At 51.8% G+C, this 20,812-nt stretch overlaps 1 protein-coding gene across 3 annotated transcripts in view; it reads left to right on the top strand.

Annotated features, from left to right (window-relative positions):
• PLXNA2 (plexin A2) overlaps nucleotides 1-20,090 on the top strand; it is a 182,370-nt gene extending 162,280 nt beyond the window's left edge. For all 3 annotated transcript variants that reach the window (XM_064471865.1, XM_064471864.1, XM_064471866.1), the window contains 11 exons: nucleotides 647-915; nucleotides 5,394-5,460; nucleotides 6,100-6,246; nucleotides 6,708-6,867; nucleotides 7,440-7,543; nucleotides 12,386-12,485; nucleotides 14,722-14,912; nucleotides 15,516-15,685; nucleotides 17,613-17,825; nucleotides 18,145-18,295; nucleotides 19,220-20,090. In XM_064471865.1, the coding sequence (XP_064327935.1) occupies nucleotides 647-915; nucleotides 5,394-5,460; nucleotides 6,100-6,246; nucleotides 6,708-6,867; nucleotides 7,440-7,543; nucleotides 12,386-12,485; nucleotides 14,722-14,912; nucleotides 15,516-15,685; nucleotides 17,613-17,825; nucleotides 18,145-18,295; nucleotides 19,220-19,315 (1,668 nt within the window). In that variant the 3' untranslated portion in view covers nucleotides 19,316-20,090. The remainder of the gene's footprint in view (nucleotides 1-646; nucleotides 916-5,393; nucleotides 5,461-6,099; nucleotides 6,247-6,707; nucleotides 6,868-7,439; nucleotides 7,544-12,385; nucleotides 12,486-14,721; nucleotides 14,913-15,515; nucleotides 15,686-17,612; nucleotides 17,826-18,144; nucleotides 18,296-19,219) is intronic.
• The last annotated feature ends 722 nt before the right edge of the window (nucleotides 20,091-20,812 follow it).

The raw sequence follows: 20,812 nt of genomic DNA, 5'->3' as shown, positions 1-20,812 counted from the left end.
GCCAAACAAGCTGGTGCTCTAGCAAACAAATATGAATGCTTTTTATTTGTTTTACTCATGAAAAACAGAACTGCAGAAGTGATAAATGTGTTGCCAATTACACAGTTGCTTAATTATGTAACGTTAGTAAAACCAATAAGTCTCCAAGATGTTTGGTAAAGGGTTGCTTAATGTAGTTCATCATTTTCACTTGTAATGAATTACTTGAATCTGTAACTGGCTGAAAGCCTCAATTAATTTTTTACGCTTGTCCCATAATAAAGCAATAGTCTAAATTAGTATTTAATTTACTTACAAGAGTGTCACTTTTTGTGCAGAACAAGCAAAATTGTGTGTCATCTGTAGGGCCGTTAGCCTCAAAGTAGCAGCTTTATGGCACACAGAGTACAGCTCGGAGCAATGATTAAAGCGAGCTGTGCTGAAGTGCTGGGGGAGGACAGAAAGAGCGGTGCTTGTTCTCTTGCCAGAGACCACGTCTGGGGGATGCTGAGACCCCAAGAGGTGGGGTGCTGGCTTCTGCACCCAGGGCTAAACCGTTCACCCCACCCGTAGTGCTGGCGGAGCGGCCCCGCGGCAGTGCAGGGCTGCCCTCCGGTCCCTTGTCCTCCCGTGCCTCGGCTGAGGGTCGTGCTCTCCTCCACCGCAGGTCCAAGGGAACGGGCAGCAGAGCGTGGAGAAGGCCTTGAAGCTCTTTGCTCAGCTGATCAACAACAAAGTCTTCCTGCTGACCTTCATCCGAACGCTGGAGCTGCAGCGCAGCTTCTCCATGCGCGATCGCGGCAACGTGGCCTCGCTCATCATGACGGGTCTGCAAGGCAAGCTGGAGTACGCCACCGACGTGCTGAAGCAGCTGCTCTCGGACCTCATCGAGAAGAACCTGGAAAACAAGAACCACCCCAAACTGCTCCTGCGCAGGTAACGCAGGGGGGCGGGGAGGAGACGGGGCTGCACAGCTGTGCTGCGGGGAGCATCTGGGGGCTCTGCGGGACCGGGGTGCTGCTCTTGGAAGGAAAACGCCGCTCTCCATGCGGGACTTTGGATGCATCTCCCTCTCGCTCATAATCTCTTACCTTGTCCCAGCCCCTGCAGCCCCGCTTGCCCTGGCTGGGCTGAGAGCGGGTGAGGATGCCAGCGCTGTCATCTCTGCCATCCAGCTGCCTCCTCCCTGCCCTGCCCTGCCCTGCCTGCACCCGCCTGCCCAAGCTGATTCTCTCACCTCTGTGTGCAGAGATGCCCGAGCGGTTCGGCAAAGAGGTTTAGCCCCCGCTGCCGCGCCAGTGCAGGGCTGCCTCAGGGCAGCGTCGCGGCAGGGAGGTGAATGGCACAAAAACTGGAGCTCTCCATCTCGCGCGCGTTGCCGGTCCCAAGCAGTGCCCTGTGCATCCAGGCAGGGAGGAGGAGGCACCAGCTCAGGGTCTGGAGAGCAGAGATGCAGCAATTTAAGTCATAAGTTACTGGACTTCAGGCTCTTATGAGCAGAAGCCTGATTTCTTACGTGTCTGTACGGTACTTAGGGTCCTTGTCTCCCATGAGCTGTGGTATTATCGTGGTGAATAAAGCACCAAAGACCTAGTGACGAAGGGTACGTCTCAGACGGGCAGTGCCGTGAATTGCCCCTGGAGCTGTCAGGGAAAGGCAGGCTGCCCAGCAAGGCTTGGTCCCCTCCTGGTGGCAGCCCATCCTCTGCAGCCGGGGTGCCCGTGCGACCTTCGGCCTCACGTCTCTGAGCTACCTCGCAGTATTTATGGGCTGTATCACCGCAGCAGCCACGTCTGCCTGGATGGATCAGCAGCATTTGTGTTTCACAGCTGGGGGAGCTCAAAAATGGATTAAGCCCAAGATCATGCTTTGGAAGGGCAGAAAGTAAAAAGGGGGAAAAGGGTGTATTAATGTAGGCCAGATCAGCAGCCACTAAGAAAAGGCTACCCCCATTCTCTGTGTCATGAGCCACCTCCATCCTGTGTCCCTTTGGGTCCCGGCTGTGCTGCGGAGCCTGGCCGCGGCTGCCCCATCGGCTGCGCCTGCGGCTCCGCCGGCATCTCACTGGAGCGAGTGGACAAAGGCAGGGGAGGATTTCACAGCTCCAGGAAAATTTCAGGGATTCCTCCAGCCATAATGAATATACTTGACAGGAAATTGCTTTAAATCTGGCTGTGTTTGCAGAGGCAATAACTCATCTTGGAAAAGGAAGCCATCTTAATTTCCCCTGTGGTTTGACGAGTCGCTGGGAAGGCGTCTCCCGCCTCAGCCATCAATAATGACTTTTCGCAGTGCTCCGAAAACACACGGCTGGTGATCAGAGCTGTGCCCACCCCTCCCCGCAGCAGCCAGCCAAGAGACAGGGCCACGGGCAACGCCAGCAGCGTCGAGGCTGGTTGTCCTGCGCCAGGATTTAGCCATTTCCTGGGAAACCTATGGCTGGAGCCCTGTCCCAGCCCGGAGCCGCGCGGGCTCCTGAGGGGTGTTGGTGCACAAAACAGCCCGGGCTGGAACGTCTTGCTCTGCCTTAATAAGGAGTGATCGGCCACAAAGTGAGATACTTGTTTTTTTATTTTTTGAGCTCTCTGGTGGCAGCAGTTGATAACTGGCGCTCAGTTCTTTCTCTCTTTCTTCCTCACTCTCCCCTCTCTCTTTCTTCTGCAGCTACCACTCGCGGGAGGCAGAAAAAAGTTGACATTAAATCAAATAGCTGCTCTGGTTCCTGGCACAGAGGGCGGCACACGGCAGTTCAGAGACCTAGACGTAGCAGGGAAAATTAATAAAATACATATTTATTTTTTGGGTTCTCTCAGCTCTTTTTGTTTAGTTTTGTTTTATTCACGGTGCCTCAGAAAGTTGGAGGAGCAGCCAAGGTGCTGGTTGCTGGCGTCAGACGCCTTTGGAAAGTCATCTCTGGATCGTGCTTTGCCCTTGTTATGTGGTCAGTATGAGAAGGGTTTTCTCCAAGTCTAGGGATTCTCCCCTGCTGTGTTAATCTTCAGGACCTCATTTTTTATTGTTAGAGGCAGATCTATAAGAGCGTTTCAGATACCAGCCCAGCGACGGAGCAGGAGCGATGCCTGCCGAGGGGCAGTACAAAGCCCCGCAGCACCTACAGCTGTGGCTCCGTGGAGAGAAGGAGAGGTCAGGCCCCGTGGCGGCGGGCAGAGTTTAAGGGATGGCTTACCCAGCTCTCCAGCACCGATCCCATTTCGAGGGCAGAGGAGGCCAGGGAAAGTATATAGAGCAGGCTTGTTTGCAAGGAGCCTACGGTGCTCGTGCTGCACCCGGCAGTGAGGAGGGTTAGAAGCAGCCCCTTTCCTTAGCCAGTGTTAGGACAGTGATGATTAACTTAATTGCTGGCCACCCCTGGGACTGATGCACTGCAAATATCTCCAAGCGTCAGTCTGTGTCAAGATGAGAGTGAGATTCAGTGCTTGAAGGTAAGGAGAAATGGAATTTGACAGAGATCCTCTGAGGCGTTTCTTTTTTGCTGTTCCATTCAGCTGATTTTGTATTTCTGACAAAGAAATAAAAGGGAGCAGCTAGGCACGGGAGTATCCGATTCCCATCTCCCACACAATATGCCCCAACTCCACTGTCACTCTGTATTTCAGTTATTTTTACGGTGCTGGTGTTGGTGTCGGGCATGAGCAGCCAACAGGGACGGGCCACGGCATCACTTCACCGGCAGGGCTAATCGGAAGGCTTGCCAATTCTTAATTTAATATTCTATTAACAAAGTACTTTATTAAATTAATATTCACCCTGAAGTCCTGAACGTATCTTTCGCTGAGTTTTTCACCTGTTCTTCAGTTTGTATCGCCAACTCTCCATTTTCCGGGGCTCCCTGGCGCGGCAGCGTCCCAGTGGTTCTCCTCTTTAACGGGGTGACTGAAATATTTTAAACAGGAGAACAATGTGCGTCTGGGTTTGTAGGATGAATTTTTAGGCAGTTAATCAATTCAGGCTTAAATTCTTTGGGGATCTGCAGACATTTTCACAAACTCCTGGCAGATGTTGCGATCCTGAGAGATGATGGATAACGTGACCCCAGGTCCGTTAGCTGACTGGCATCAGTTTTTGTTTGCTGAAATCTGTGGCTCCTGTTTATACTTGATCTGCTTGACTTTGTGATCAAACCCTGTTGCTTTTATAGTATGTGTTTTTCATTAAATGCCAGAGTTTTCAAACATGCGGGATGCTGTATAAATACATACCAAAGGGTATGTATAAATACATACTCAAAGGGCAGTCTTTAAGTCAAAGCAGCGGAGCAGATGGGGGAGAATGGGGGGAAAAGGGGTCCGGAGCGGGACGGTGACTCGCTCCAGGTCAGGGTGCGGGTGGAGGCAGGGGCTCGGTGCATCACTGTGTACCCTGGCCACCTCCTGAGCAGGTTGGTGGCACGGTGATGGCTCCGGGAGCAGAGCGGCCAAGGGGATGAAGGCGCAGAGGGATGCCCAGACCCAGCGGGGCTGCCGCCTTGCCGCAGGTTCATGGTGAAGGTGCAGGGAGGCATGGTCCCCAGAGCAAAGGGTGCTGCAGAGGGCAAGGGGTTGGATCCACCCCTCTTAGCTTGCTGACATTTGGACCTCATCCCGGTATCGCATGTGGCGTGAGGGGAAGGCCGGTAGCAATGGCAAAGCCATGGTGCAGAGAGCCAGGCTGCCCGGGCTCCCGTCTGCAGCTGGTTCAGCTGGCAGCAGAGCAGCCCTCCTGTGCACGGCCTCACGGGCAGGCTGGCAGCCTTGCCTGCCCCCCTGCCTGCCCCCCTGCCTGCCCCCCTGCCTGCCCCCCTGCCTGCCTGCCGCCCCAGCCCAAGCTGCCTGGTTGGGGCTCGGGTGTGGACAGGGAGACGCCCTGCCACCAGCACTGCCACCCTGTCCCAGGAAAAGGGATTGTGGTGCTTTAAGGAACATCTCCGGGTCCTGCAGAGCCAGCATTAAAAACTATCATTAGGAGCCATTGTATATAAATTAGAGATAATCTTGGGTACAATGTGGGGAGAGGACGCTGGGTGGGACTGGGGAGAAAGCTGCAATTTCCCTGCCATTGTCACTCTGCTGTCCCTGATTGCCAGCAAGCTGCAAATCCCAGTGATTTACCGAGCCAGGCTGTAATTTGCACCACGTGCAAGGAGGCGAGTGTCACCGGGCTCCCTGTCACCAAGCCCCATCAGGGCTGTGACGGGCTGTCAGCTGGGCAGGCTGCTGTCAGCCCCATGCAGCAGGGTGGGGGGCACAGCGGTGGCGCATCCTGCTGCCTGCCTGCTCCCACACCACGGCCCCGGTTCAAATCACCACGGGCGCTGTGCCGGGGGGCAGCCGGCTGGTGCCACCTGGGGAGATTTGGGGCCTCTGATGGGTGGTTTGGTTTTGTATGTTATATGCGTGTCCTCCTGGCTTCCCTAGGACTGAGTCGGTGGCTGAGAAGATGCTGACTAACTGGTTCGCCTTCCTCCTCCACAAGTTCCTCAAGGTAAGGAGAGATGGAGCTGAGACCCTGCTGCTACTTTGCTGTCTCACCCACCAGCCATCCCCGGGGCATATCTGGGCTTGAAATTCTTCAGTCAGACTCCGAGTCAAAAGGCGTAGTAGCAAGGCGGGGGGTGGAAACCTGCTCGGAGATGCCTGAACCTGGGGCTGCTGTTACGTGGGTTGAGCCGAGCTGTCACAGCTGCCGTCAACCCTCAGATCGCCAGGTGTAATTCTCGTGTAATGGAGTTTCTGCTGCACCTCTTTAGCAGTTAGGAGAAATTCTCACATCTCTTTGCCTATGCTTCCATATTTTTTAACTTTATTTGTGGTTTTGGAAACCCCACAGAATTTGCTTCGTGGGAATGAACAATGAGACCAAGATCTCAAATTCCATGTAGGTTCAGTAGAGATTTACCAAGCCAAAGACAACATACCCCGTTGAGCAACGGAGCTCATGGTTTTGGCCGTCCTCTCCGGGAGGTGCTGGGGGCTGAGCCTGGTTTGCACATGTGCTAAAGACTGAGTCAACGGGACTATGGCTCTGCTGAAATGAATCGTCCAAACCTGTCTGCAGCCAGTGGCTCTGGAGGAGATGCACCTTCACCTCTGTGTTAGTTTTGCTGTCTGTCTCGTTGTGTAGGAATGCGCTGGAGAGCCGCTCTTCATGCTCTACTGTGCCATCAAGCAACAGATGGAGAAAGGTCCGATTGATGCCATCACAGGAGAAGCCCGTTACTCCCTCAGCGAGGACAAGCTGATCCGGCAGCAAATTGAGTACAAGACTCTGGTGAGTGATCACTGTAGAAGCTGCCATGAATCGCTCCTGTCCTCCCCACTTGGACATGAGCTGGTCTGACCTTTAGGCCAGTGCTTAGGACACCACCACGAAGCACAAGCGTTGCTAGTGCAATAAAGCCTCATGCTGCTAGACCCGTGCCCAAGTCGCGTGTGCCCCTAACTTGTGGGTACAAATAGCCTGAGCTAAGGTTTTGAGAAGCAGGGTTTGAGGGCAGTGTTTTATCTCCCTGTGCATTGAGCATTGCCCTCCCTCTAGCAAATGAAAATGGACATCCAGGGCTCTTACCTTAATAACCGTTATAAAGATATACCAGATGCAACAGCAACAATGCAAATAGGGGTGTAGCGGGTTTTTATGAGAAAGGGTAGTTGTGACAGATGTGGTTACAGTCTTCCTGGATGCTTGTCTGAAGCCCTTTAGAGCATGGTGTGGTTCTCCTTCCCTTCTAGATCCTGAACTGTGTGAATCCGGATAATGAGAACAGCCCAGAGATCCCTGTGAAGGTGCTGAACTGTGACACCATCACTCAAGTCAAAGAGAAGATCCTCGATGCCGTATACAAAAACGTCCCATATTCTCAAAGACCAAGAGCTGTTGACATGGACTTGGGTAGGAGCTTCCCTGCCTCATAGGAAGGGGAAGATCAGAGAGGTGGTTGTTATCAGTGAAATTCTGTGGGTTTTGCAGAACTTAAAAGCTAGAGCTCGGGCTGCACAAACACACACGTTTCTGCCCCTAAAAAAAACGTGGGTGCTGCTCCAGCCGGATAGGTTTTGAGCTCTGTGGGATCAGCTAATTGTCCATTGACCACAGAGCAAATGATTCCTGAAGCTTCCTTCACTCTGCTGAGCAAAGCTTCTCCTCAAGCTTGTGTATCTTACTAGAGCCAGGGGGGCAGAGGGTCTGGGAAAGTCCTGCACCTTAATTTAGCTAAACACTGCAGAACCCCCTGCGTGGGAATTAAAAAGCTGCACTTTGCTGCAAGAAAACTGTCAGTGAGACCTTCCTTGTAGCAGATTTAAGAGCAGAATTTAGCTTCCTCTGGGTGCCTCTTCCTGGGAGGTGGGCTTTTCTACAGGCTCATCTGTCCAGTACTGACTTGGGCCAGAACTGGATAGAGCCTGTTCGTGCCTTTTCCCTCTCTGACCATCGCGTCTGCCTGGTTTTTGCCTCTCCCGCAGAGTGGCGGCAGGGCCGGATCGCTCGTGTGGTCCTGCAAGATGAAGACATCACCACCAAGATTGAAGGAGATTGGAAGCGCTTGAACACCTTGATGCATTATCAGGTAAGAAAGCAGCCCCAGCAGACAGCTCCCAGAAAGCTGCCAGGAGGGAAGAAAAGAGAAGCAGAAATTTAATTCCCAAGTATCTCGTCTACCGGGACAGACAGGGAGGTCACATTTGTATGATAAACCAGAAGGGTTCAATGTGCTTACGCATTAGATGGGAAAGCAACCTTGACGTGGATCTTAAAGAAACTAGCAGAGTTGAAAATTGGCTAAATTAAAACCGCCAGCCGTGCTAGTGAGATAGAGGGAGCGGTGGCGAGGGCTGAGCTGCCGCGGCTGGACGCAGGGCCAGGGGATGGATGGCACGTGGGGCTCGGGTGTTCATGTGGGGGTCTGAGACAACCAGGAGGGCAGCGGGTAAGGAAGAGGGGTCTCTGCCTTCGTTCAAGGCTTTGCAAACACCACACGGTCAGATGATCTGATGCAAAGCACAGGCTGCAGCGGCAGCTCATCTCTTATACACGTGATCTTCCTACGTCTTGACTCTTGAGCATCGTGTATGGAGTGAAGAAGGGAAACAGAGCAAATACTTCAAATACTGTCACATGGGAAGGTCAAGGGAGTGCTGTGGGGAGGTATGGCATGGAGCCAGGCCAAGAAAGGGTGAATATCAGGGGCTACTTCTTGACAGAGTGATGACATCAAACCTCCTAAGTCCCAGACCTAGCCTTCCAAGCCAAGTAACAGGAGTTTTGCCAATAAAGTCATACAAAACTAAGCTAGACAGCGAAGATGCTCTGTGGTGCATCAGCCAGGGTGGGCAAGGTGGCCTAAGAAATTGTTGCCATCTTTAGCTTTCGCAGCATGCGTGCCCCAGCCCAGCCCAGCCCGCCCTGGAGAGGCGTGCATCTGTTGGAAGGGGCTTCTTGTGGCGCACGAGAGATGGAAAAAGACATAAAGCCAGAACTGAGGAAGGTTTGGTTAAAGAGAATCAAAGGCTTTTACTCAAAGCCTGTCTACAGCGGAGGATAACTGCATTAATTGGGACCTGTAACCTACTACTGTCCATCACTACCTACACAGAAGGGTTTAGTATTTAATCTGGCATCTTTCTCTGTTTATACACCATCGCAAGTCCATCAGCGTGACTCATGCTGTGTAAGCTGAATGCGAGCCAGTATTGACAGGAGCCATATCATCAGGGAGCGAGGCAGAGAGAATGGCATAAATATGCAAAGTGCCTGTGAAAAAGCACCTCGAGGGTCAACTTCTCCAAGCAGCCCGAAGGATTTAAACTCAGATTACTGTAAAATGTCATACGAGTTGTGCAGATGAATTCCATTGTTTCTAAAATCTGTTTTACCTGACAGTTGCAAGGGATTAACTAACGTGCAAGGAAGCAGCGAGACTTTATTGTGCCTTGATCTTTAAAAGTCATCTAAGGAAGTCACAAGTGAAAGCCGTGTTTGCCTGATGTGTGTTGGGTGTGAGGGGAGGGAATACTTTCATTTTAGTGCCTGTGGGAAAATCTGAGCCACAAGTCTACCCTCAAAATAAACAACATCCTTGCAGCACTCAAGATGCTGCAGCTATTCCTGCCATTTGAATGTCAGTTTTGCTCTGAAACAACGTGGAAGTTTGCTGCCAAACATCTAACTGGGTAGCAATTGCACATGTCTCTCCCTGCTCTGGCCCGAGCGCTGCACAGCCCCATAGAGCTGTTTCAGCCGTAAAAAGAAGCCAAGTTCGCTCGACTGCAACAGAAACCTTGTCAAGGCAGGGCTTTTGCCAAAAACAGTGATTTTTTTTTTTAATTTTTATTTTTATTTTATTCCTACCAGGTTTTTTTTTCTGTTTGAGTAATAAATGTTTTTATTGGTTATCAAAAATACAGATGCTCCAGGACTACACAGCAGAACAAATATGTGGGCAAAGGCACAGCTTGGAAGAGGGTATCAAACCATTTGCGTTCCAGGTGCTGCTGCCTCACCAATTTAACAGGAGTGTCACATACAAAGCAGGTGTGGTTCAAGCCATGAAAATGAAATCTAGATTTCTCCAGCTTCTGGAGGACTAGTGAGGAGGATTTCTAAGTTTCTAGAAAAAATGAAAGCTAGCTCTGTAACGCTCTCTCCATCTCTTATTCAGAGCTCTCTTGTCTTTATTCTTGGTCTACTTTTATCCGCTGATCTGAAGGCAAAGCCATCTCCGGGTTTGCACGCAGTAACTGGGGATGTGCATCCCCTGTTTCCATCCCAGGACACCTGGCGCTTTGTAGTGTTTTGGAGAGGCGCTGTCGCCTGAGAGTAAGCGCTGAAGGACCAGAACTGCCTGTTCCTCGCAGCCTTGCCCCTGCTCCTGATTTCTGGGGTCCCTCTGCTCCGCAGCTCCGTCCCTGCAGCTCCTGGGGCTCAAACTCCTGCCAGGGACCAAACCAGCCTCCCGCTCCCCATGCTCTGGGGCAGGCTGGGGAAGCTCTGCAGAGGGCAGTTATTTAATTCCACGAGTTTCTCAGCTCCACACCTGGCTGCTGGATTTTGGCACTGTTACGTTAGTTTTTGACACTGTTACGTTTGTTTTCTACATGTTTAGGGCGATAAAAGTACAATATATATCTGCGTCAACCGATAAAATGTGTTTTTCATAGGGAGCCTTTGCAGCCAAAAGCCAGATTGGACTGAAAAAGAAATATTCATCTTTCTGTAATATTTTTTGAACCACTTTATAGAATTACGTCGAGAACTCTATGCCTGCTGCTTATTTTTTCATTTATAAAAATAGATGTATAGGTTAAATAGGTGTAATTCTTTGTTAAATTCTCTGGAGCTTTTAAACTATATTGTAAGGAATTGTATTACATTTGTGTAGTACCCTTTTGGTTTCATGCCTATTAAACTCCACGGGAGAGTCTCACCCTGCGTGCTTTTACTCAAGAAAAATGAAACCCTGAATTTAATATCAAATGATTTACAGTGGCTCATGCAGGGTTAACTCAGAGGCAGCAGAGCATGAATACCTGTCAGCCACTGTGAGTCTGGAAAGGCCAAGACTAGAAAACTATTTTAAATGAAAAATTAGAAGCAGAGAGGGAAGATTTGTGTGGAAAATGAGACCCAGGAGCGAGGGCGGTAGGGCCGGCATCCTCCCTGCATCCTCACAAGCCCACACAAACACAGGGTGTCTGGGCTTCTGCACTGCTGCGCTCCCCGCCTCAGGTTTTATTTTTCTTTTTTTTAAGGTGTTTTGTGCAGCACGTTTCCAGCTTGTAGAAAAATTGGAATATTTATAAAGTTATAAAACAGCCAGCCAGCTTCGCAGGCGTCTCTGGGGTTTTATGGGAGTGGGGCAACAGCGGAGCGAGATGGGAAACGAATGTGTGTTACATCTGATGCTAATTTGCACGCTGGTAGTTTTTAGCTGACAAGAGCCATTCGACCCAAAATTTAGAGAGTGAGAGTGCTCTGTGTGCATGTGGAATTTTTAATGCCTCTCTCCCAGTTAACCACAGTCCCGGTAGAACTGGATCCCGGCACAGCGGCCGGGGAGCTGCTGCCTCTGCGGGAGCACCCTGGGCTGCCGGCGCATTCACGTTCCTCCCTAGTGAAACTGAACTGAAGTGGCAGCTAATAACAGCCTCAGAAAATAATATTACCACTGATCGTTTCTTCCATTGACTTAATAAATTGGATGAAGTGAGGCAGGAGCAGAAGAGGAAATAACGGAGGTGTTTGAAGTGTTTTGCTTAGGAATATCTCACATCGGTACTGTGAAGCACAAGTGACTATTATTTTCACTATCACTAACAATAATAATAATTTGCACTTACATGAAATCTTTCATCTGAACAGAACCCAAAGCCGTGGAGGGAGCATTAGGCAGTGACGATCGCTGCGTGCAGCTCACCTCACGGCAGCCGATGTTGTACAAACACCCCTTCTGCTGATAGCGTGGGGAGATGCTCCAGTGGCTGCCCTGGAGCTTCGCCATGCGTAGGGACAGGGCCGTGTCCCTCGCAGGGCTCCTGGCAAATAATGGAGGACTTAGCTCCAAAAGCAATTTTTTTCTTGCCCAAAGAGGCATTTCTTTTGTACAGCTCCTCTAAATAACGTGCTGGCTGGGCCCCGGCGGGTCGGTCAGCCTGCGAGATGCGGTGACGCCGCTCCCCGCGCCCTCGCCCTGCTGCACCACGGGCCACAAGTTCAAAATTAAAAGACTCTCAGGCCCGTTCTCTGGCAACCTGCAGAACCTTAATTAAGGCAAATAAGTTAAAAAACTTCCAGTGACTACTAGATTTATAGGGAGGATAAAATTAAACATGGCTACTAAAATCTGCTGTAACAAAATCTTGTTAGCACTAATGTTCATTTATAGTTTGACTTCCCAGCATTTAATTACTTCTCTAGTGCAGTAGAGGACTGACAATTTAATACCCTGAAAGATGGCTTTATGACTTGCTCAGCTGTAAATCAAACTTTTAAAGTTTGTAAAAATTGCTAAAATAAAAAATGGTTTAATAGGAATGTTTTATGGTCCATAACGTTATTATAGCTGTTTTATTCCCTCTGCATTGTTACTTTAATTGGATCACAACAATTCTCGAGATTCTCATTTTTATTGGATAAAATGTAATCTTAAATCAGAACGACCAAAAACATCTTCAATGCATCTTTTGATTTATCGCTTCTTTCCGTCAGTCCCTCGCTGTAGAGCTGCTGCCAGCCCAGCACAGAGCTCAGCCAGACCAGGAGCGTGTCCCTCCAAGGGCTGGCCAGCGGGATCGCCCCCCGCGCCCCCGGGAGCCCCGTGCCGTGCCGACAGCTCCCGCCGAGGCCGGGCCCGGGGGACTCGTGTTACCTTGAGCAGCCGGTGATCTTTTCTTCTCTTCCTTTGCCTCCCCAGGTATCAGACCGCTCAGTTGTGGCTCTCGTTCCCAAACAGACCTCCTCCTACAATATTCCTGCCTCTGCCAGTATATCCCGGACGTCTATTAGTAGATACGGTAAGAAGCGGAGTTAAGGGCCGGGAAACGATGGCGACTGGGCTTTGCTCCTGCTGCACTGGATGTTTTAGAGCCAGCCTGGAGCTTGCAGCTTTACTTGAGAATGTATCTTGATGGGGCTGGGACTGAAGCTGCCTGTGTTGCAGGAAGGCAACACCTTAAGGGAATTAGGTGAGGGAAAAGCAGCAGCTTCCCCCAAAGAACCACACGACGTCTGCCAAAATGAAAGTGCGCTCATGTGCCAAACAAATGCCCTTGGCTACTGGTTTTTTGCAAAGGCTTTTCCATCTATGAGCAGAACAGCAAAAAGACTAGAGAAGCCGAGAGGAGGGAAAAGGAAATGTGAAGCCCCATGTGAGCGGCCTTTGGGAAAGAGGGTCTTGGAAAAGCCCAGGGAAAGGCTTTTGCCTCCGAGGGGATGGATGCTCAGCGCACCCGTGGGGCTCCCGCTGCAGGACAGCCACTTGACGTCCCTCGCACATAAGCAGGGCTGCACCAGCGAAAAGCCCGATTCCTTCATCTATTTCTTCTCTAAGTGGAGGATCCTGAATTCTTAGCTAATGGGTCAAAAATGGGTAGCAGCAGTCTTAACTCGGTGTGCTCGGCTGTGCACACCTGGGAATTCATTACTCGCATTATAGCAGGGCTCGGCACTTCACAGAGGGTCCCTGAAGACGCTGCAGCCTGAGTAAATGAGTCTGCAAGGTGCCAGGTGTGCGTTTATAGCACTAAATCCCCAGTAATAGTAATAATAGACTTCCATAAAAGGCAGCAGTGGCAAAATCTCTAGTGCACTGATCTTTCATTATCTTTCATTTTACACAGTGTTTTACAAACGAGAGGTCTCCTGACAAACCCGTCTTCCTCTCTCGGTTATAGCTTCCAAAACAATGTGTTTTTTTTCTCGAGCAAGGGTTCCGAGGAGCCGTCCACAGGAGAATCTTCAGGCAAAAGCCAGGTGAAAAAGGCATTTCTCCCTGCGAGGTGTAGTTCACCCGCGTGCCAGCGCTTCGGGTGATGGAAAAGCCAAGGCTGGGTCACACAACCTGAGTCTTCGGTGCTCGTTGATCTATGTCAGATGGAAAAGTTTTTGCAAACTACCAATGTGAACTATCATCGCTTATGTTAAGATTAATACCTCTAATTGTGCAGACAGAATTTAAATTAGGTACTTATTTACTTCCCCCATTATATATCAGTAGAGAGCTATGTTTAAAAATAGAATTACTAGATGCTTCCCTAGCTGTCCCCATGTCTGTCTCCTTAATTATATCAGTTGGAGTAGTCATTTATCTACGCCTTAATCAGGGATGAAAATCTAGCTACTTTGGTAATGACTTGTGTATTTCCCTCGGCTGATTTATGATTGATCCCCTTATTCTTGCTGAGGAGGGCGAGCAGCGCATTGGAGGCTAAACTTGAGAAAAATGCACAAGATTCTCGGAGAACAAAGAAATTTAGTGAGAACAGAAAAACCCAGCAGCGCCCGGCAGTGCTAGTCAGCCCCGTGTCTCAGCTTGGAGATGCCATAGATGGGATCCAGGGAGGCACATTGCTTGGGAAGTTAAATGTATCTCACATCCCTCCGTGGTTTCTCAGCAATTAAGGGAAAAACCTTTGTCTGCTCCCCTTTGAGCTCCCCTTTGCCTGCTGGGAAGGAGGACAGACGTGGGGACAGCGGGGAGGCCGCCCCGCGCAGCCCCGCGGGTGGCACGGCTGCGATGCAGGACTGGCCTCGGGCTCTGCAGTCGCTGCTCAGCTTGAGCCCTTGTTGCTCTAATGAAAGGCTCAAGAACAACAGTTTTCTTCTGCCCTTTGTGCCGCACAGCTTGTTATTATTTACAAAATACTGATACCAGGCCTCCGGTGCCGCAGGAGTTGGTGCCCAGGGTTAATGTGTTAATGAGCTGTAGCTCAGGGAGATGTCTTGCGTGGACTCGTATTATTGAGTTCACGTAAGTAAAGGGTGTGAAGGGAGCGGCAAAGTCCCACGTCTGAGTGTGAAAACAGAAAGGTTCGAGTCTGAGGGACTCTATTCGGTGAAGACCAACCTGTGTCGTTGACAAACACCAAATTTTGTGGGTGCCTGGCTGGCATTACATTTCATTACCCCATTAAAAAAAAAGCCAGTGCGGATGATTTTGGCATTACCAAGCACGGTGGCATCACTGAGAAGAGACAGGGAAATGAAAAGGGTTTGCTTTGAGCGTGACCAACTTCTCTTCCCGTCGCTCAGACTCCACCTTCCGCTACACGGGCAGCCCCGACAGCCTGCGCTCCCGCGCCCCCATGATCACCCCCGACCTGGAGAGCGGCGTCAAGGTCTGGCACTTGGTCAAAAACCACGACCACGGAGACCAAAAGGAAGGAGACCGGGGCAGTAAGATGGTATCCGAAATCTACCTGACCAGGCTATTAGCTACAAAGGTAACTGCCGTGCGCTAAATTCGCTTGGGAAATGCGTCCATACACCCTGCCGGGGGTCCTGTGCAGTCCCTAACGATGCTCAGCTCCAGGGGCGACTGTCCCCGCCGGGCTTTCCTGGGCCCCAGGGGTTGGGTGGCTCCTGGAGCAGCAGCAGAAACACAGCCCAGATTCCCTCACACTGCACGGTGATTGCTGCCATACTTCAGTCTTCTGCGCTGTGTGAAGTTGAAGAGATGCAGCAGTTCCTGTAAATATTTAACCAGTTTCCTTGGCCAGAGAGAGCGTTCCTGTCTTTCACCGTGTGTTCATCACTGTAGATAACACAGATTTGGTTTTGAAAGCAAAATAAATTGGTTCAGGTTAGAAATAAAGAGAAAGTGCAGCCATGAGTAGCCGCAGGCTGGAGCATTCCCCCAGGGCCCTCTGGCAGCACAGTCGGTGTTTGTTAAGACCCCGACCTTATTATTCCTGTGGCGTCCGTGGCGGTGCTTTGCAGGGCTGTGCAGAGCCGGTAGCACCATCTGGCCTCCCCTCCTGCCACCGCGGCTTAGCCAAGCGTGCGCCCGTCCCTCCCTTCACCTTCTCGGTTGCTGCTCCCATTAGGGTACGCTACAGAAATTCGTGGACGACTTGTTTGAGACGCTGTTCAGCACCGTGCACCGCGGCAGCGCGCTCCCGCTGGCCATCAAGTATATGTTCGATTTCTTGGATGAGCAGGCGGATAAGCATGGCATCCATGACACAGACGTGAGGCACACGTGGAAGAGCAATTGGTAAGAATGGAGGAGGAGGGTGGAAGTGGGGGCAGACCTGAGTACCGAGCAATTATCTGTGTCCTGGGGAAAAACAGAGATGAGGGAAGAGCTTTGGGAAGGCTGGGAACAGCCAAGTCCCATAGCTCCAAAGCATGAGAGGCACCACAAAGCCGTGCTAATGCTTTTCAGCCAGCACCGCTGCTGTCCCAGTGCCCTGTGCAGGTATGGCAGTGGGGTTTGGTCCTGGTTTGTGCTGCCCCCCCGAGGGCACACACAAGCTGAAACCCCAGCGCAGCGTTAAACCAGGAGCCCGGCTATCTCTGAGTCCTCTGCCCGGGTGGGAGCTGGGCGCTGGCCTCAGGCTGTAGATGCACTCACCCGGACTTTGGAAATGGCTGGGTTTGCAGAGCCGGTCTGCTGGAGGGAAGCAGGTTTCCGTGCCCGCACCACCCTGCCTGCGCAACCGCGCTGTGGCACGAATGCCGGCGCAGCTGGGAGGGGAGAGCTCGGCAGAGCGCTGCACCTTCCCCAGTGCTTCGGGCAGCAGCTGGAGCGTTCGGGCGGTGGGAGGGGGTGGCAAGGGGGGAAGGAGCCAGCCCCACGTGTGGCCGGCACGGACTGCAGCCAGGTTCAGCCTCCTCCGAACAATAGGAGCTCTCACGTCTCTGCCTCTGCTGTTATTTTAGGATTAAAAGCTCCGTGGGTTAGAAATTTACCTCTGCGAGGAAGAAAAAAAAAGCACAACAAATGGTTGCTCCCTCAAGACTTTGTATTTTCCGCAGAGTCCCTCATGGTTTAAAAGGCCTCTAATCATCACGGCTGCAAAAGCTGGGTTCCCTGCTAAGGCTGTGGGAAGCTAAAAACAATTTACTGAAAGCCTTAGAAGAAGCAATTATTAGGATAAAAATTCTAGAATCGCAAAAAAAAAAAAGAGACTTCTAGAGCAATAATAAAGAAAGCGCCGACTGGCAGAGTTTGCTCTGCCAGAGCCGTCAGCCCACCCGAGCCCTGGTCCTCCTTCCTGCCCCAGGGCACGGGGGGCTCCGGAGAAGGGTGGGAATTTGGTGTCTGAACTAACAGCTCTGCTGAGCACTTTGGTTGGCTGCAGCACTCCCAGAAAGGAAATTTTGGTGGGAACGTGGGAGAAGGCTTATGCCACGGGAGCAGGCCAAAGCAAACACAGGGGCTTGGAAGAGAGAGCCGGGGGGTAATGAGGGGTCGGGGGAGCTGGGGGTGCCGGGGTGCGGCTGAGCCGCTTGCCTTCAGTGCAGCAAGAGTTAAGGCTGAAGCCTTCAGTGCAGCTAGCTGGATAGAGGGAGCGAGCTGAGACTTGAAAGGTAATAGAAGGCAGCAGCTGGTTTTTTTGATCCTGCTATACAGCCAAAGAAAAAAGGAATAATAATTTCCCTTTGATTACAAAGGCCCCGGGATTTGGGGACAAAGCCTCTGATGCCTGCTGCACCGCTCACAGATGATGGACTGCGGAGTGGCCGGGCAGCGGCGGCTCAGCGAGGGGGCGGCAGCGCCGCTGCCCCGGGCGCAGCCCTGCACCGCAGACTCCCACTCCGACGCGCTCAGTTTAATGGGCCCCTCGCGGAGCTGCTCACCCGGTGCCACCGAACACCGCTCAGCTCTGCCCCGGCACAGCCAGCCTGCCCTCGGCGCCGGCTGCCCGCCGGGCTCTCCCCTCCTCTGCCTTTCTGTGCAGGATCAGGCCCCAGAGCGGTTCCTGGGGTGCACAGGGCAGCGGCGTCCAGCCCAGGCATAGCGGGACCCATCGCAAGCAGGACTGGGCTAACTGGTGTTTGATGGACCTGGCCCAGCTCCCATTCAGGTCGTTGCTGCTTCCCACCATCTTTATTCTGCCTGGGAGCACAAACTGCAGCAAGCATCTTTTCCTAGCCTTTGTCTTAATACGTAATTCTGTTTCTTGCTTTCCCTACAGCCTCCCTCTCCGATTCTGGGTGAACGTAATCAAAAACCCCCAGTTCGTGTTTGACATCCACAAAGGCAGCATCACAGACGCCTGCCTCTCTGTCGTGGCTCAGACCTTCATGGATTCCTGCTCCACCTCGGAGCACCGCCTGGGCAAGGATTCCCCCTCCAACAAGCTGCTGTACGCCAAGGACATCCCCAGCTACAAGAGCTGGGTGGAGAGGTGAGCAGCGGCGCACGGGCGGCGGCAGCGTGGGTCCAGGGCTGGCTCCAGTCCTGCCCGACCTCCTGCGCCGAGCGGCTTTGCTCTCGGTGGCCGATGATGCAGCAGGGTGGCTCTGGCAGCGAGCACAGCTCAGCGCTGCCGAGCATCGCCGCTCTTGATTTCAGCTTGTTACAGGCCGGATCCCATTTTGCTAGATGTAAGCATAAAGCAAAATGATGTCCTTTTCCCTGCAGAGCTAGTTTAAATCCCAAGGAGAAGAGGGGCATTTTGAGCCTCCGTGTTTCTCACGGCCCGCCTTGGCCCTTCCTTCCCGCAGGTATTACGCAGACATTGCCAAGCTCCCCGCCATCAGCGACCAAGACATGAACGCCTACCTCGCTGAGCAGTCGCGCCTGCACTCCGCCGAGTTCAACATGCTGAGCGCCCTCAACGAGATCTACTCCTACGTCAGCAAGTACAGCGAAGAGGTGGGTGACCCCCGGGGCGGGCGCAGAGGCTACGGCACCCCGCGGCACGTGCGGCGTGGGAGAGGAGCCGCGCTGCTGTGCGGTAGCGGGTTGGGCAGCGATCGCCCGTGCTGCCGCCCAGCGCTCCCCCCTCCTCCCTCGTCCTTGATGCAGCACCACGGTAGCTCGCACCGCTGCTGCCCCGCTCTGTCCTGGTCATGCACAAGGTGGTTCGGGTCCTGGCCGTGCCTGTAGCATACTTCCCAAGGGACTGGGAGCTAAAATATTGTGGGAGCAACTGCATTCCTCAGCCTTGGCTTATGCCTAGTGCAGCCCACTCCTAAATGCAGTGGAAAATCACCGTGACCCAGTGAAGCTCCCCAGAAACATCACTGTCTTTTGGGAAGCGCACGGTACAAATCCCGTGTTGCGGTGACGCAGACTCCTCTGTGCAAAGAATCCCTGGCAGCACGAGCTCCTTTAATGAATGCATTACTTGAAACCAAGTTCTCGCCATCTGTTCCATCCCTCCATTTCAGAGTAAGAAGAACCTATTTTGCAATTATGTCCATTAAAGGGAAGGGTTTTGTCATTTAATTGCGTGTATGCATTTGTGATACAATGCCACAGCGATTTGCCTATTAGGGTTTAAAAATCTCATAACTTTCATGCTAAATGAGACAAGAAAAGTGGAGTCTAAGGTACAAGAGCGGGACCGATGGTGCGTGCGGGCATCGTGCACCGAGCAGCCCGACGAATCGATGAGCACGGCTGCGACGTGGCGAAGCGCTCGTCGCGTTGCTTTGCCATTCGGCATTTAAGTTTCACGCATCCGCAGTTCACGTTACTCCCGTCCTGCTGCCGACCCGCCCCCACCACCCCCCCTCACACACACTGACTTCTTTCTCTTCTTTTTTTCTCCCTTTTTATTTTTTTCTGTCCCAGCTCATTGGGGCTCTGGAGCAGGATGAACAGGCACGTAGGCAGCGTCTGGCGTACAAAGTAGAGCAACTTATTGGTGCCATGTCTATTGAGAGCTGAAGAAAGGTTGCGGTGCTCACAGACGGCAAAGGGCAGAGGATTGCATGGACTCTCGGGAATTAAGAGGGAGAACAAGCAAGAAAGGCGCTGGACACGTATAAATACCAAGGCTCTTATGGAGGGATCAGAGACTGGCCCAAGGACTGTGTTCAAAATCATCTAGGATCCGGTTTGAAAAGGCAGGAAGAGGGAAAGACAAAGCATCTCAATCAGAGTCAAATCAAGATGGATCAATTCTGCAAGTATACATGGAAAGAAGGAACCTGGGAAGTCTGGATGTCTCCATGACTGCTGCTTTGCATGAAAATTGTTTGATGTATATTAGAAAATAAAACTTTATTTAAAGGTTTTTTTTAAAAAAAGAAAGAAAAAGAGAGAAAAAAAAAAAAAAGAAATAGAGCAAAAACCACAGAGGCCACAGAGATGATCCTGGCAACAAAGTCCAGCTCTGAATCCTGTCCTCGAGAGACTCCCGAGGACGCGGCTCAGGCATTCTGCGAACGGACTCTTACGCTAATTGGAAAGTCTGGAAAAGCGAAATTTTCTTCTTTTTGGGATCTTATAAAAAATATGAGCACAAGTTTGCACCACACCTTTTTACACAAGTGAAATAGCAGTTTAGCCAGAAGATAGTTCAGTGGCTGAGTAACTTATAGGCACTAGATGGAACTTTACCCGAATTGCAAAACCATCAGATCATCCAACCTGTCTTGAAATCCAGCTTTATCTATGTATTTATATAGTGTCAATATATATATATTTTTTTTAAATCCCACTTACTGTCGAACGAGGAAAAATCTGATTTTAAACGCTTTCCCCCTTTCTGCCCCCGTTCTGTCTCGCCGGGCGCCGGCGCCGCCGCGCTGATCCGGCAGCTCCCTGGGCGGTGGCGTGGCCGCGGTCGTGGCGTGGCCGCGGTCGTGGCGTGGCGGCGGTCGGCGCGTTGCTGGTTTCTGCAGGTACCACTTGAGCAGAAGCGGCGGCGGCTGCCCTCTCCCCGTCGGGCAGAGCTGGGCTGACGCCACCTCGGTTGCGTTTTGGTGGTGGTTTCTGGCAGCCGCCTCCGATTCCTTGCAGTACAACCCAACAAACCCCCAATGTTTACAGTGAGCGATACTTGAAAAGACTCGACGCAGCGAGATGAGATATTTGTTGCTTTTCTGTCGGACTTGCCGAGTCGATCAGCACAGGCTCCCTTTGAGTTCCCCTGCCAGCGTTGGCGGTGTCGCCCGGGGTCAGGCGCGGGACTTGTGTTTCCTGGGGAGGGGAGAGAAATCTTTGCTCTAGGCAAGGGGAAACCTTAACCAGCACTCCACGGGCCAGCTAGCGCTGCTGTCTTGTCTCTGTCTCGGCGTCTCGTTGTGATACTCGGTTCCTTGCTGGCCCCGATGGCACGTGTTCTTGTGGCCAGTGACAGGCAAATGTTTGTGAGTGGTTTTTTTCTTTCAAAGACACCAAAGCTTATATGTGTCCCTTTGTAGAGTGCCAGGAGGGGAA

The sequence above is a fragment of the Phalacrocorax carbo genome, chromosome 23 (genome assembly GCF_963921805.1).
Source record: "Phalacrocorax carbo chromosome 23, bPhaCar2.1, whole genome shotgun sequence".
NCBI classification, from domain to species: Eukaryota; Metazoa; Chordata; class Aves; order Suliformes; family Phalacrocoracidae; genus Phalacrocorax; species Phalacrocorax carbo.
This window is presented reverse-complemented; position numbering and strand designations above follow the sequence as displayed.